Source organism: Cetorhinus maximus, chromosome 11 (assembly GCF_964194155.1).
Source record: "Cetorhinus maximus chromosome 11, sCetMax3.hap1.1, whole genome shotgun sequence".
NCBI lineage: Eukaryota > Metazoa > Chordata > Chondrichthyes > Lamniformes > Cetorhinidae > Cetorhinus > Cetorhinus maximus.
The window spans coordinates 28,336,892-28,352,491 of NC_135889.1; the positions used below are offsets into that span (position 1 = coordinate 28,336,892).

At 44.2% G+C, this 15,600-nt stretch overlaps 1 protein-coding gene across 9 annotated transcripts in view; it reads right to left on the reverse strand.

Moving 5' to 3' along the window:
• Positions 1–15,600, reverse strand: part of LOC144686458 (collagen alpha-3(VI) chain-like) — a 243,199-nt gene that overhangs the window by 86,020 nt on the left and 141,579 nt on the right. For 7 of the 9 annotated variants that reach the window (XM_078551700.1, XM_078551703.1, XM_078551698.1 and 4 more), the window contains 3 exons: positions 14,736–15,353; positions 14,031–14,108; positions 4,859–5,476 (listed from right to left, as the gene is read on the reverse strand). In XM_078551700.1, coding sequence (XP_078407826.1) covers positions 4,859–5,476; positions 14,031–14,108; positions 14,736–15,353 — 1,314 coding nt within the window. The remainder of the gene's footprint in view (positions 1–4,858; positions 5,477–14,030; positions 14,109–14,735; positions 15,354–15,600) is intronic. The other 2 variants (XM_078551699.1, XM_078551702.1) reach the window with 2 other exon arrangements.

Sequence of the window (15,600 nt, forward strand, 5' to 3'; positions counted from 1 at the left end):
CACCAGATTGTGATCTCGAGGCTATTCTAAAGCTAGGTCCCACCAAGGTGTGTGTCTCTGCGCTGGTGGAGGGTGTGGGTGAGCGCTGTGACAGGACTTCAAGGAGGGTGCATCCAGATTCCTCTTCAGAGGTTTCCTCAGGGCTTGAATGGAGGCCCAGGGTCATGAACTCCAGTCGGCTGTTTCCCAGATGTGCTTGCAGGAACAAGGGGAGATAACTAGTGCATGGCAGTGGCCTGTGAAACAGGACATCTCACACAGAGCATGGTTGTCTGATAGATGTTGCTCTGCTGGACCCTCACTTGGTAGAGCAGCGCTAACCTCACCGTCAGCACAGGAATGGTCCAGATCCTCATCGGCCAGCTGGATGGCTCTGTTTTCAAAGTTTGTGAGGACCTTGATGTTAGGCATTCCTCCACCGATCTGCGACCTTTCTCTCTTGTTGTGTGCCAGCTTGTCTTGCATGAAAAGAGGTGGAGAGAGTAAGCAGCATGCCTACTAGGCCAGGTGATAAATATGCCTGACATGTGTGTGGTGAGTGGTCCCATGGACAGAATGAGGACAGTGACAGTGAGTGTGAGTGTGAATGGTGATGTGACTTGAGCTGGCAGTGAATGAGTGGATGTGTGAAAGGTTTGTGAGTGTGTGGGTTGAGAGTGATGAGAAAAGTGATTTACCCTGGCGGAATGGAGGAGATCATTCATCCTCTTGCAGCACTGGGTGGCTGTCCTCTTTTGCAGAGCATTGGATCTGACCACCGCTGCCACTGCCTCCCAAGCTTGGTTGGCATTCTGCTGCCCATTCTGTGGCCAGAGTGGGGGTGGAGACATCCCAGCGGGCCTCTGCTGCATCGAAAAGGCGTTCCAGTGACACGTCGCTAAAGCTGGGGGTTGCAGTCTTCTTGCCTTTCGTGGACATCTTCCCTGCAACAGTCATGGGCTGGAAACACTGAGATGTGATGTGTGCGGCTGGACTTTAAATATGGCACCAGGCATGCTGTTGCGGCGAGATGATGGCAAGCGGGCCCTCATTCGCCGCCCGCAAACGGCGTGTTTCCCAAGAATGCATAAATAATGTGGCAGGTTTGGGACGATACGGCATGAAAACCCACCATCACGGCCAGCAGGTAAAACGTTGTTTTACCTGGCCACTATCGCACTTACTGCAAATCTGGGATGATTCCACCCTCTGACTGTGCTTTTGTGGCAGAGGTAATGGTGGGGCTATTAGCGCTTATCAATATTAAGGAGTAAATCAGACAACAACTTTCAGTGTGCAGTTAAACACAAAAATCAGAGAGTTGCTGTCAGTGTTGCTTTGCTCCTTCAGAAGATTCGATATGCCAATGCGGTACCTCTCTGAGAGACTCAGTATTGAAATATAAAAACAAAAAGCTAAAAGCTACTGCGGATGCTGGAAATCCAAAACAAAAACAGAATTACCTGGAAAAACTCAGCAAGTCTGGCAGCATCGGCGGAGAAGAAATCAGTTAACGTTTCGAGCCTTCATGGCCCTTCAGCAGTTCTGCCGAAGGGCCATGAAGGCTCGAAACGTTAACTGATTTCTTCTCCGCCGATGCTGCCAGACTTGCTGAGTTTTTCCAGGTAATTCTGTTTTTGTTTCAGTATTGAAATACATGGAATACATCCTCAGCATTGAAACACACCGAGTATATCCATGAATACATGGACCCTAGATACCCATTTTACACTCCAGTCAAGGAAATGTAATTTTTTTAATGGTGTGAAAAGTTTTAATTACTCTGAAAGAACATCTCTGGCCCTGAAAATTTACTTTTAAAAGTAAACAGGATTTTACTTTTAAAAGTAAATTTTATATTCCTTCAGATTTTAATTATTGTTTGAGATTTTGAAAAATTACTTCTGTTTTTAACTTTTTCTTTGTCTCTTTATATCTCAATCTCATTTTTCCACCTCTATTTTTTGGCATTGAATTAAATATTGTAGTCTACATTCCCTGTTTTACACTGCATGCTTCAGTAAGGATTTTAAAATCCAATTGGTTATGGAGACACACCATTACTTGGCCTGTTCACACAGGTCCTAGATCCCCTGTAGAGGACTCTGTGCTGTTTTGACCGTCTGATTAACACAAATTGCACCGCTAAGTGCTCACAGAATGTTTGTTGGCAAGTGTAAGGGCTAGATTTTCAACCCCATACTTGTTTGCTTGTCGTCTCCCTGCATGGCAAAACCCCCACCTGCCAATTAATTGCCCACATAAGATCTGAATTGGAGGCAGGCTGGAAAGGCTATCCATGGGCCTTCCCACCATGGATTTAACTGCTGTGGAGGTGGGAAGGTAGCAGGGTCCCCACTTGCCACCCTTCCCCCTGATTAAATGCTCTGCCACCAACCTCACCGTAGAGGAGGGCTTTAAATTCCACCCGACCTTTATGCCCCATATTCTGACCATTTCCTGCGCAGCCCACATGGCATTGCTGGATAAGAAGGGTCAAATGAATGCTCCCTGATGTTACACAGCTGATTGGACAGCAGGATTCCAAATTTGATCAACAAATGTGCAGGCAGCCTTGCGGCTGGTCATTCTGCGACAAGCATGAAGCTGCAAGATAGGCCATGCACCAGTGTTATTTGAAGGGACATACACCCAACTTGCTGCCAATTCCACCAGCCTGTCTGTGTTCTCTTGAAGTCTATCACTATCCTCCTCAGAGTCCACAATACTTCCATGTTCTGTGCCATCTGAATATTTTGATATTGTGCTCTGCACACTCAAGTCTAGGTCATTAATGTAGGTCAAGGAAAGCAGCAGTCCTAATATAGACTCCTGAAGAACCTTATATACTTTCCTCCAGTCTGAAAACCAACTGTTTACCACTACTCTCTGTTTCCTGCCACTCAGCCAGCTTCATACCCATGATTCCACTATCTCTTCTTTTCTATGGATTTCAACTTTGATGACAAGCTTGTTAAATGGCACTGTATCAAACATCTTTGGAAGTCCATGTGCATCGCAATAACCACATTATCCTCATCAACCATCTCTGTGACTTCATCAAGAAACTCAATCAAATTAGTTAAATAGCATTTTCCCTTAACAAATACATGCTAGCTCTCCTTAATTAATGCACGTTTTTCTGAGTGGCTGTAGTTTGTTCTGAATTGTCATTCTAAAAGCTTTCCCATCAACAAGGTTAAACTGACTGGCCTGTAGTTGATGGATGTATCCTTGCACACTTTTTTGGGCATTAATAATTCTCCAGTCCTCTGGCACCACCTCATATCTAAGGGGGGTTAGAAGATTATGGCCAATGCCTCTGCAATTTCCATCCTTCCTTACTTCAGGATTCTCAGATGCATCTCATCCAGTCCTGGGGACTTATCAACTTTATGTACAGCCAACCTATCTAATAGCTCCTCTTTATCAATTCCTAACACATCCAGTATCTCAACTAACTCCTCTTTCACTATGACTTCAGCAGCAGCTTCTTCCTTGCTAAAGACGGAAGCAAAGTATTTGTTTAACAACTCTGCCCCCTGCCTTCAAGCATAAATCTGCTTTATGGTCCCTAGGCAGCCTTACTCCTGTTTTTACCAGTGTTTTACTATTCACATACCTATAGAAAACTTTTGGAATCCCTTTTAATGTTGGCTGCCAATCTCTTCTCATGTTCTCTCTTTACTGCTCTTATTCATTTTTTCACTTCCCTTCTGAACTTTCAATATTCTGTCTGATTCTCACTTGTATTATCAATGACATCTGTTATATGCAAGCCTTTTCTGCTTCATCTTACTCTCTATCTCTTCCGTCATTCAGGGTGCTCCGGCTTTGAATTATCTTTACCTTTCTTGGGAATGTTTCTTGATGCACTTGAAATACCTTCTCTTTAAAGGCAGTCCAATGTTTAATTACAGTTTTGCCTGCCAAACTTTGACTCCAATTTACCTGGGCCTGATTGCTTCTTAGCTTTAACCAAATAAATTCTGATCTTGACCTCTCTAGGACATCCTCTCTCTCCAGTACTGTACTATTTCCCTTAATCAATGGTGCCACCCCTTCTCCTTTCTTTTCATCTGTAATGTTTCTGGACACCCTGTATCCAGGAATATTTAGTACACAATCCTTCCCTTTTTTGAGCCAGGTTCTTGTTATTCCCACAGCATTATAATCCCGTATGGATATTTACATCTGCAGCTCACCAATCTGACTTAATACACTCCGTGCATTCACAGACATGCACTATAAAGATAAGTTAGGCCTTCTTGCATTCCTACTTACCGTGACCCCTGCCGAACACCTTCCTATTTCTTAATCTAATGCCATCTCTCTCTCCCAATTCTTTGTGTACCCCGTCTTTCCTCTCTGATGTTACCTCCTGGTTCCCATCCCCCCGTCAAGTTAAAAATCTCCCCAATAGCATCATCAAATCGCCCTGCAAGGAAATTGGTGCCAGCTCTATTCAGGTGTAACCTGTCAAGCTTGTACAGGTTCTATCTCCCCCAGGACTAGTCTCAGTGTCACAGGAATCCATAACCTTCCCACCTGCACCATCTATCCAGCCATGCATACAACTGCAAACAATACTACCAGCTCTCTCTGTGGAGTGCTCCATTTTACACTACAATTATGCAAGATCAGATGGGTACATCAGATTTGTCTATTGCCCACCTCAATCTAAATAACACCTTTTGCAAGTCTGTCTATCAAAGAACCCATAACTCCTCAGTTTAGTAATGTTTTCTAGCTTGCGGAACAGTGATATAAAAAACGAGTCTCTTTGTCTGAGCAAAAACATCCAATGCAAAGTCTCATACAAAATCCCTCTGAAAGCTGTATTAACACTGTTATTAATGCAGCAAAGTAACTAACGTACCTGGATTTATGGGAACAGTTGGTGGGTCAGTAGATTCTTGTGGAGCAGGAGGTGCTGATATCAGTATCATCACCTGTTCCTGTGCATGAGGCAGAGAGTGGAATTCCTGAACACTGAGGCTCAAACTAGGGTCACTTGCAATCTCTCTCAGCTGCGCTGGGTCTGCATTCCTGGTTCCTACAGCGAAGGTTGTTACAGCAGCTTGGTTCAGTGCATCCACAGATGGTTTGATGTAATCTCTGGATCTTCCAGCAGTGATGAGTACCAATATTTGAGGAACACCTTCCTCTTTCCTACTTCCTGAAGATCTGGTAAAGTGATTTCTAAGGACATAGTCCAGTGCTGCTCCAGTGTTAAGTGGCATCCCACCCCTCAGCCTGAGTCCTTCCACATGAGAGAGAATTTCATCTTCTGAAGAATAGGTGTTCAGATAGAATTCAGTTTCTGCATAATCACTGTATTGTACCAGGCTGATTTGCACTCTGTCACTTCCAATATCGAGGTTTTCTATTATACTTGTGAGAAAATCACGAACAAAAGGAAAATCCGTGTTCTCGACATAGTCTGATCCATCGATAAGGAACACAATGTCTCTCTTGCTCACTCCTTTAGGCAAAGCTGGGAAGAAACACAGATTGTAGTCCACAACAGATCATAGAAAATTAGTTATTGTGAAAAAGATACCTGCGCAGACAAGAAACAATAATTTGTCGAAATATTCAACAAGATCTAAAACTTACATTTATCTTATAAAGAACCCTTACTCTGCAACCTATTTTTTAAAAAATGAAAGGATACTCACATTCTGAATAATTTTCTTTTCCCCCCCTCCCATCTATTTCTACTGTGGGTTTTATATATTTTTCCCCTTTGAAGAGATATTGCTCAACAAGGACATCAAGATCATTAGATTGAAGGAGTTACTAATTGTGTTAACAGAGAACTCAATAATTGTACAAACGACATAGCTCTACAGCTCTGAGATGTATCAGCATCAAATGTGTATGTGAAGTTAGATTCCTCATGTAGTTGGGCTGTGTGGACACCCAGGGCAGAATTTTCCACTCCTGTTGGCAGCGGGTGTGTTTAGTGGCTTGAGTGGACAATATGACGGGAAGACCAAAAATCAGTTTTATGCTCTCGTGAAACCAGTTTGCGATCTCCACCCACCAATGGTGGCTGCGTTTTCTGCCGCCACACATTGGGAACCTAATTTCAATGTTTTAGCATCTCATTATAAGCCCTGCTCACTGGAATCATTCAGGCACGTCGGTGTGATTGCATGCTGATGTGTTTCACAACTGTACATAAGCGACGTGCACCTAGTGAGCTGCAGTTCAGTCAGAACTTCAAGGTTTGTTTGCCTATCTTGCTTTGGGCAGCATTTGCGGTTATCAGCGCCAGGCTTCACAGGCAGCACCACATCAGTTTTAGTGGGGCTCGCGGGCAGGTCTCTACCTACTAGACCTGCAATAAGGTGTGGGTGGCTTTTCAACGGCTGCAGGGCTAGGGCTTGCTCGTAGAAGGTGGAGAAGTGGCCTCAGGCGAGGGCTGTACTGGGGAAGGGGAGTATCCCAGGGTGTGTGTGAGGGCACATATTGATCTGTGCAAGTGGCCTCAAGATGGTGAGGGCTGAGGAGGCAGCCTCCAGCGATGAGGCCAGATGGAAATGTGAGGGCGTATGAGAGATTGAGTGGTGATGTCCCTTGAACTGACAGTGAGTGAGATGCCAGTGAATGTGTGATGGCCTTTGAGTGTGTGAATTTAGAGTGATGAGATGGTTGCCTTACCCTGGCAGCACGGATGAGATCATTCATCCTCCTTCTGCACTGGATGGCCAACCTGTTTTGTGCAGAAATAAAAACAAAAATACCTGGAAAAACTCAGCAGGCCTGACAGCATCTGTGGAGAGGAATACAGTTAACGTTTCGAGTCTGTATGACTCTTCATCAGAAGAGTTCTGTGCAGCATTGGCACTGACCACCAGAGACCACCCAAGCCAGAGTGGTGAGATTGTTGGACCTCCTGCGGCCAGAGGGGGGGTGGAGGACATCACGGCGGGCCTCCAAATGGCATTCCAATGACAGGTCACAACTTTTCTTGGCTTTCAAGGCCATACTTTCACTGGAGCAGTCGTGGGCAACAAGCATTGAGAACTATGCGCGCGGCTGCAGTTTAGTAATAACACCCGGAGTGAGGAAACGGCGAGGTAAAGGCATGGCGGGCGATTCAGAGGCAGCCCGCCAACAAGACAGCGGGGTTCCTATGGCTGCATAATTAATGAGATGGGAAGCGGACAATAAGGTGCGAAAACCCACAATCGTGGCCGGTGGTAAGAACGTCTTTTTTCATGCCTGTTACCACACTTAGTGTAAATCTGGGATTTCTGATGATAGGAAAGTACAAGGCCTGACAAGACACATCATGTATCCTGACACTGAATATTACCTCACCACAACATCTCTGGAACCTGCACTCTCTCTAAATTATCAGACAGTTTGTCCCTCGTCCAGTACTAGATGCCCAGAAATTTAACGTGCTAAGTATCAGGAAGACCATTAGTCCCCATCACAAACCCTGTTCCTAGCCACCAATTCCCTGCAACTGTCTGAGGCTGAACCAGTCTGCTTAATTTGGTGTCACATTTGGCCCTGAGATGAGTTTCCAGTCTCATATCCATGCCATCACTAAGACAACCTATCTCCACTTTAGTAACTTCATCCAACTCTGACCCTGCATCACCTCGTCTGCTGAAACTTTCAATCATTCCTTTTTTACCTCTCGACTTCACACTGTTCCAACTCACCCCAGCTGGCTTCCCACGTTCTACCTTCCATAAGTTTGACATCATCCAAATTTCTTCTGCCCTTATCTCAAAGTGCGCCAAGTCCCATTCACCCAACACCCATGTGCTCATTTGTTCCCAGTTAAACAATGCTTAGATTTTAAAAATCTCATCCTTGTTTTCAAATCCCTCCATGGCCACATCTCTACCTCTGTAATCTCCTCCAGCTCCATAATTATCCGAAATGTCTGCCCCTTTCTAATTCTGGTCTCCTAAGCATCCCCAATTTTAATTGCTCAACCACTTTTGACTATGCGTTCTGCTTCCAAGGCCCAGAGTTTGGAATTCCCTCCCAAGTCTCTCTGTTCCTCTTTCCTCATTTAAAACATTACTGAAAACCTCCCTCCTTGACCAATGTTTTGGTCAGCTGCCCTAATATTTCCTTATGTAGTTTGGTGTCAAATGTTGCTTTATAATGCTCCTGTGAAGTGCCTTGAGAAGTTTTATTATCTTAAAGGCAATAACTATACATACACAAAGTTTTGTTGTTTATGGGTTCACCTGGCAAATCCAAAATTTTAAATAATACAAGGTATTACTCTATTTCTCATTCTAATGTGTTTCCTCTGCAAAAGACCTACCTTGCACTCTCATTGATTTCCTGACATTAGTTGCCTTCACTGCCTCCCTCATGTTGGACATTCATATAATCAACATCTTCTGAGTACTTTGTTAAATATAAACTGCATTCACCTTCCCTCTTCTCTGACATTAAGCCCATGCCTCCTTCTTGAAGAACTTATCATGTCTTCTCTGAAGTCTGAAGCATTGTTTTAGTTGCCCTTTCTCCAGCCCTGAGCTGTCCCCATTGTAACTTGGTGAGGAGATTCAGCCCATCAAGTCCATGTTGTCTCTTTCAAAGAACAATTCAGTGAGTTCCACTCCCCAAAGCTTCCCCATATCTCTGCAATTTTGTCCTTTTCATGTAGCTATCCAATTCCCTTTTGAAGCCTACTATTTAATTTGTATCCTCCACCCCCTCTAAAAAATTGTAGTGCAAATCATACCACTTGTTCCTTAAAAGTTTATTTCTTCATATTGCCACTGCTTCATTTCCCAATCTATAAAGATAAAGGGCTGGATTTTCATTGCAGGTTCAGGAGCCTGATACCTGGATGAATTCTGGATCCCGTCCCTGCACCTCAACTGCATCACTCAGGCAATGCTATTTTTAAATGTAAATGCCCTATTGAGCAGGAGGTGAACTCAGCACCCTATTACTGGCACCAAGAAGGCAGGATCTCCTTCCCTGGTGCCAGTGGCAATGGCAGGTGGCAGCCATTTTGAGGCCTGCCGCTGCCAAAAAGAGCAGGACCTCCTTAGAGGGCAGAGCATAAAGCCATGAAATAGAGGGCCACCAGGGAAAGTGAGCTACTATGAACAATCCAGTTCAGGATACCTGAGGGTTGATGATTTTAAGCATTAAAAGAATTCTGTCACCCTGCAGCCAACCTGACCACTGTGCATTAATGGTTCTGGTTCGCCAAAATCACCTTTAAAAATTGCAGTGCCAAACTCCTGGTCCATTATCAAGCTCCTAAAGCAGCTTAATGGGCTGTTAATTGTCAGCAAGCAGGTTCCTCATTTCCATCTCCACTGCCAGACCTTCAAAATGTGTCGGGAGGCGTTGGGATCCTGAGATGACCTCTGGGACCATAATCTTTAAATCACACTCACATTGGGTTCCGATCTCAGCAGCATTTGAAAATCAGGCCCAAAGGCTCCTTATCTGAATATGGAAAGCATTCACCATAAAATAAATGAATTAGTGGCTCAAATACAAACAAATGGTTTTGACCTAATCACCATTGGAAACATGGGTGGAGTTTAATGTCCTCCCCTATGGCGAGAGGGCATTTATTTGAGCAGAGGGTGATGAGTGGAGACCCTGTTGCCTTCCTGCCTCTGCCCCGATTAAGTGCGCAGTGGGAACTCATGGCTTTCCCACCCCGCCTCCAATTGAGGCCCTTATGTGGGCAATTAATGCCCACTTACGGGCCTCATCCTGCTGCTGCAGTGACAGGCAGGGACTAGCCCTGCAGGGATACCAAAAAGCAAACCCTGTTGGGGTTGCTATTGGGCTACTGGGGTGGGTGCAGGGGGTGGGTATCCCTCATTCAAAGGCCCTCAGCACTTGCTCAATGGACCCGGTATCAAGGAGGGGCGGGCCTACTGAGAGCTACATTTGCTCCGACCCCTTTCCTGCCCCTCCCCTGGTGGTCCTCACTGTGTGAACCCTCTCCCATCATCATTCACCTAATAGCCTAGTTCCCTCAGCTATCCTGGGCCTCGTATGAGTGTAGTTCTGGCAACAGCCACCTCCTCCCTGGTGAAGCTGCTGAGCAATGCACAGCTGTTGGTCTCTGGCAGATGTCAATGAGTGGAACTTCCATCTCCAAGGTTCTTGATCCCAGAGAAGGGCTGCCACTGCCCAGTTAAATGCCGGACTGGCACTTAATGAAGTGGGCCTTCGCGAAAGGAGGCAATGTGTGATTCTTGCTGGCTCTCCAGTCAGTGGGCAATTCCAACCCATGGGGGAGAATTTTCTCCCCATCGGGGGGGTTATGCGAGGGCAGGCATGGGTGGGGGCGTAGCCAATCAGTGCCCCCAATCGGCTGGGCGTCACCATTTTACGTGGCCAATTAATGCCCACCCAGTGTGAAGGGCGCGCCTTCCGGCTGTGGGCTTCCTGTGCAGGCGGGGTGGGGGGAGGGGAGTGGTTGCCTGAGCCGGTAGTGCACTCTTTTGCGCAGATTAGTTTTAAGTTTAAACAGTTTAATAAAGTGTTGAAAAATTTTTTATGACGTCCCCTCATGTGAAACTGTCACATGAGCTGGGACATGTGCGTTAATTTTAATAAAAATTTTTCTGAAAATTTTAATTCATTCATTAAACTTCATCCCGCCCGCGGATGAGGTTCCATGAAAAATGCAAAGGCCGCCTGGTCTCTTCACCTGCCCACCAACCTTAAGATTGGACAGCTCAGCTGATTGCCTTAATTGCTTTTTAACAGGCCTTAATAGGCCTTTGACAGCTCGGCTGCGCGGCTGCCGAACTGAAAATCTGAGTGATGCGTGGTGACGTCGGGACACACGCCCGACGTCATTTTATGCCTCAGCGAGCGGGGGCTGGGCCTTTTAAAATTGTACCATTTAGACCATATTGTTGCACCATATTCTTCCTACTCATGCTTTTCTGCACTTAATTTTATTTGGCATGTGTCTGGCCATTCCACAAAGCTACCCATGTCCTCTTCCTTGCTGTGCATTATAATTCCAAGTTTTGGGTCATCTGCAAAATTTGAAATTGTAACCTGTACCCATAAGTCCAAGTTATTAACTTATATATAAAAAAAAATTATTGCTAACACTGAAACCTGGGGAACTCCACTCTATACCTCTCTCAGGCCTGAGAATCAACCATTCACCACAGCTCTGTTTTCTATCCCTTAGCCAATATTGTATCCATGCTTCTAATATCCCCTTTATCCCATGGACTTCAATTTTGCTCACAAGCTTAATATGTGGTACTTTATCAAATGCTTTTTGAAAGCCCACATACACAACAACCCTCTAAAAACTCAATCAAGTCAGTCAAGCACTAATTACCCTTAGCAAATCTGCACTGGTTCTCCTTTATTTGTCCATGTTTGTTGAGGTGGCTGTTAATTTTCTCCCGATTATTGTTCCTAAAAGTTACCCCACTACTAATGTTAAACTGGCTTGCCTACAAATGCCAGATTTATCCATCCCCTCTTTTTGAACAAACATGTAACATTTGGATTCCTCCAGTCCATTGGTAATAGCCCTATATTTGAGGAGGATTGAAGATTGAGGTCAGCACCTCTGCAATTTCTACCCTTACTTCCCTTAGGATTCATCCTATCTGGCCAGATGACTTACCAACTTTAAATACTGCTAGTACTCCTAGCAACCTCCTGCTCACACATTTTTATTTCATCCACTATCCTAATAACCTCCTCACTTAACATAGCTTTTGCAAAGTCCTCTTTCTTGGTAAACACAGATGCAAAGTACTCATCTATTATCTCAGCCATGCTTTCAGCCTCCACCAATTGATTACAATTTTAGGGCACATTTGATCCCTACTCCTCTGACAACCCCTTTATTTTTATTATGACTATAGAAACCCTTGGAATTTCCTTTTGTGGCGGTTGCTAGTTTATTCTTGTGCTGTTTCTTTCTTCTCTTTATTGTCTTTTTCACTCGTTTTCCATATTTCCACTTTGGGTTATCAAACTGTCATCTGCCATACAGCTGTTTTCTGCTATCCAAGGAGCTCTTGCCCTCATTTTCCCCCTTTTGGGAATGTACTTAGATTTTACCTGAACCATCTCCTCTTTCATTGCTCCAATCCATTTCTGCATTCCAGTCTTTGACTTCAATTTACTGAGGCCAGACTTTTAAGTTTGCTGAAATAAGGCCTCCTCCATTCTAGATTGCTCCTTTTCCTTTTCCATAATTAATCTAAATTTTACAATATGATGATCACTATTCTTGAGACACTCCATGACTCTGACATTCACCACTTTACCCTCTCCATTCCCAGGGCGAAATCCAGCTTTGCCTCCTTTTTCATTGGGCAAGAAACATGCAGATCAAGAAAATTCCCTTGAACTCAATTGATTCCACAACTGTCTTTGTGCTATCTGCCTTTCCAAGGTTAAGTTAGAGATGAACCAATACTTTCTGCACCTTCACATTGTCAACCAAGTAATCACCCAGTTTGGTTCCCACCACAACCTTACACCAACATCCTATCTCAGCTGTTCTCTGACGAAACACAAAAGCTACACAGTATTGAGGATCTGAGGCGATTTCAAACATTACATCCAGTCCATTATCGAACTTTTGCCTTTCAAATTACTGGCCATCTCTGATTTTATCTCACTTCCATTGCTGCCACAATCCATGTACATATCCCAGTTTGATATTTTTCAACATGCTGCTTGCTGGCCTCCCACACCCCACCTTGTATAAACTGTAACTGAACCACATCCTGTCCCACATTAAGTTCTGTTCAACTATTGTCCTTGTCTTGTTTGAACTCGACTAACTCCCGGTTGCTCAAGACTGTAGATTAAGACCCTCATTCTTATTAAGAAATGTTTACATGTATTTGTTCCATAATAGCTCTGGAGCCTCCTCCAGCCCTACATTGTTGCTCTGTATTACCTACTATTTATTATAATTTCTCCAATCTCCCCCTCTAAGAGATTCATGTCTGCTTTACCTAATACAAATGCTTTTGCATCAGCAACTAATGAGGTTATGAGTAACATTATTTAAAAGAAAATTGTATATGTATTTCAAATGGAAGAATATAAAAGGATATGAGGGTAAAAGCAGGGAAACAGAATTAGAGTAGATAGCTTCAGTTGAAGATCTAGCACCTTTACAGGGATAATGGGCTGAGTAGCCACTTTCTGTGCAATAATTCCTACGATTCAGTAGTTGAATTGCGGGTCTGATACCACTCCCAACATCAAACCCCAGTTCTTTTGCCGCAATTTCTCCGGCTTTCCACCCTATCACAGACCTTCCCTGTTGTTCTCTCCTCACTTCTGTTGTTCTGACTATAATGGCCAGATCTTCTACTCTGCGTGCGGAGGCGGGGCCTACTCGCCGACACGTAAATTGACCCGCGGAGACATTGGGCGTGCGTCCCGATGTCACTAGGTGTCATTCTGATCTTCCGTTCGGCGGGCGCACACCGGAGTCGACTGTGCACCCGCCGTACTGTCAAAAGCCTGTTAAGGCCGCTAATAACCCAATTAAAGTAGTTGTCAGGGCTGCCCGTCCAACCTTAAGGTTGGCGGGCAGGTGAAGAGCCCAGGCAGCCTTCGCATTTATCATGAAACCTCATCCACGGGCGGGATGAAGTTTCATGAAGCGCTTATAACTTAAATAAAACTTTTTATTGAAATTCATAAACATGTCTCAGCTCATGTGACACTGTCACATGAGGGCATATGTCTGAATAATTTTTTTATTCTTTTGTTCCATTATTCATGATGAAATTCATCTCCCTGAGGCAACTCCATGCCTCAGGGAGATTTCTGTGCGCGCGGAAGAGCGCAGGCCCTGTCTCTCCCTCCTCCCCCTGCCCGCACAGGTAACGCTAAGCGCTTCTGGGCCTTAATTGGCCCACCCACATAAAATGGCAGCATGCAGCCAATCGCAGGCGGCGATCGGCTGTGCGCCCGCCTGCACCCGCTCCCACCCAGCCCGCTCGACGGGGAGAAAATTCTCCCCAATGTTTCCCGTTCTGATGAAAGATCACAGATTTGAAATATTAGCTATGTACCTCCTTCCCCAGATGCTGTCTGACAACTATTTCCAGTATTTTCCTTGTTTATTTCTTCTTGTTTCTGTATGGGTAGTTCTGAAAAGGATGAGATAATTTCTCAATTTTTCAAAAATTCAATTGCTGGACTTCTTCTATCACAATGATATTCTCGAGTTTAACTCCCCACCCCCTTACCCTTTACCTCCTCACCCACTTCCCCATCCCACAGGCGCAGAAAGGTCCCAATGCCCTGCTCAGCTATTATGAACATATAAATCAACACCTTAAAATACTGAAAACTTAAAGCATTTTGATTGTTCAACACTGACATGTTCTTTATGGTCTGAGGCTTTTCTTGGGACCTATGAGCTCTGAATGGCATGTTAGTTGATAGGTCAGCAGTGCAGGAAATGAGCACTAATTTCAAGAGGTCAAAAGTATGATTCATTTGAAGAGCTGATGATGAAGTGCAAATGCTTTTTTCAAAAGGTGTGAAAACAATAGGAGGAGCAGCACTAAAATGTACCAATAGTAGGGCAAGCAAAGGTTTCATGCAACTTGGCCCTAGAAATCAGTTGCACACTATATCTGCATAAAAACATATAGGAGATATTTTGAATTATTATGCATCAAATAATCTCATATGAAAATATTTTAAGGGTATTAACATTATTACCAAGGCAGTAATCAGTGCAGTGCACACAGGAAAATTAATTGAAATACCTTCCTTAGTGGTAACAATTGGCTCTTCAGTAGCATGTTGTAAAGCAGGCAGCACTAATAACGGTGCCAACACCTGATTCTGTACATCTGAAAGAAAGCGGAATTCCTTTACATTGAAGACTAAACTGGGGTCACTTGAAATTTCGTTTAACTGGGCTGGGTCTGCTTTCCTGGCTCCCACAGAAAAGGTCATTACAGCAGCCCGCTTCAGGGCATCTGCTGACGATTTGATATCATCTCTGGACCTTCCACCAGTGAGCAGCATCAATATCTGAGGAACACCTTCCTCTTTCCTACTTCCTGCAGATTTGGTAAAGTGGTTTTGAAGGACATAGTTCAGTGCTGCCCCAGTGTTAACTGTTCTGCCACCTTTCACTTTGAGCCCTCTCACATGAGACAGGAGATCAGCTTTTGTTGAATAGCTGTTTAGGTAGGATTCTGTTTTTACATCATCGCTGTACTGTGCCACAGCTACTTGAACTCTGTCACTTCCAATGTCCAAAGTCTCAATTAATCTTGCGATGAATTCACGGATATGAATAAAATTAACATTTCCAACATAAACTGATCCATCGATAAGGAAGACAATGTCTCTCCTGTTCACTTCTTGTGGTACAACTGGAAAAAAATGAAAGAATTGTGGTCATTGAGATCATATGAAATCCCTAGATATTGTATAATAGCAACAAAATGTCTGCTCTCACTGGTGGACTGCACTTGGGAGTTTGTAATAAATATTCTTTCAAACTGCAACACATGAATTCTGTTTTCTAAAGCGAGAGATTTGATTATTACCAAATGTCATGACTATACAGGAAGTTGACTGCATATTTAGAATTTCATAAAATCACATTCCCCCAACCCT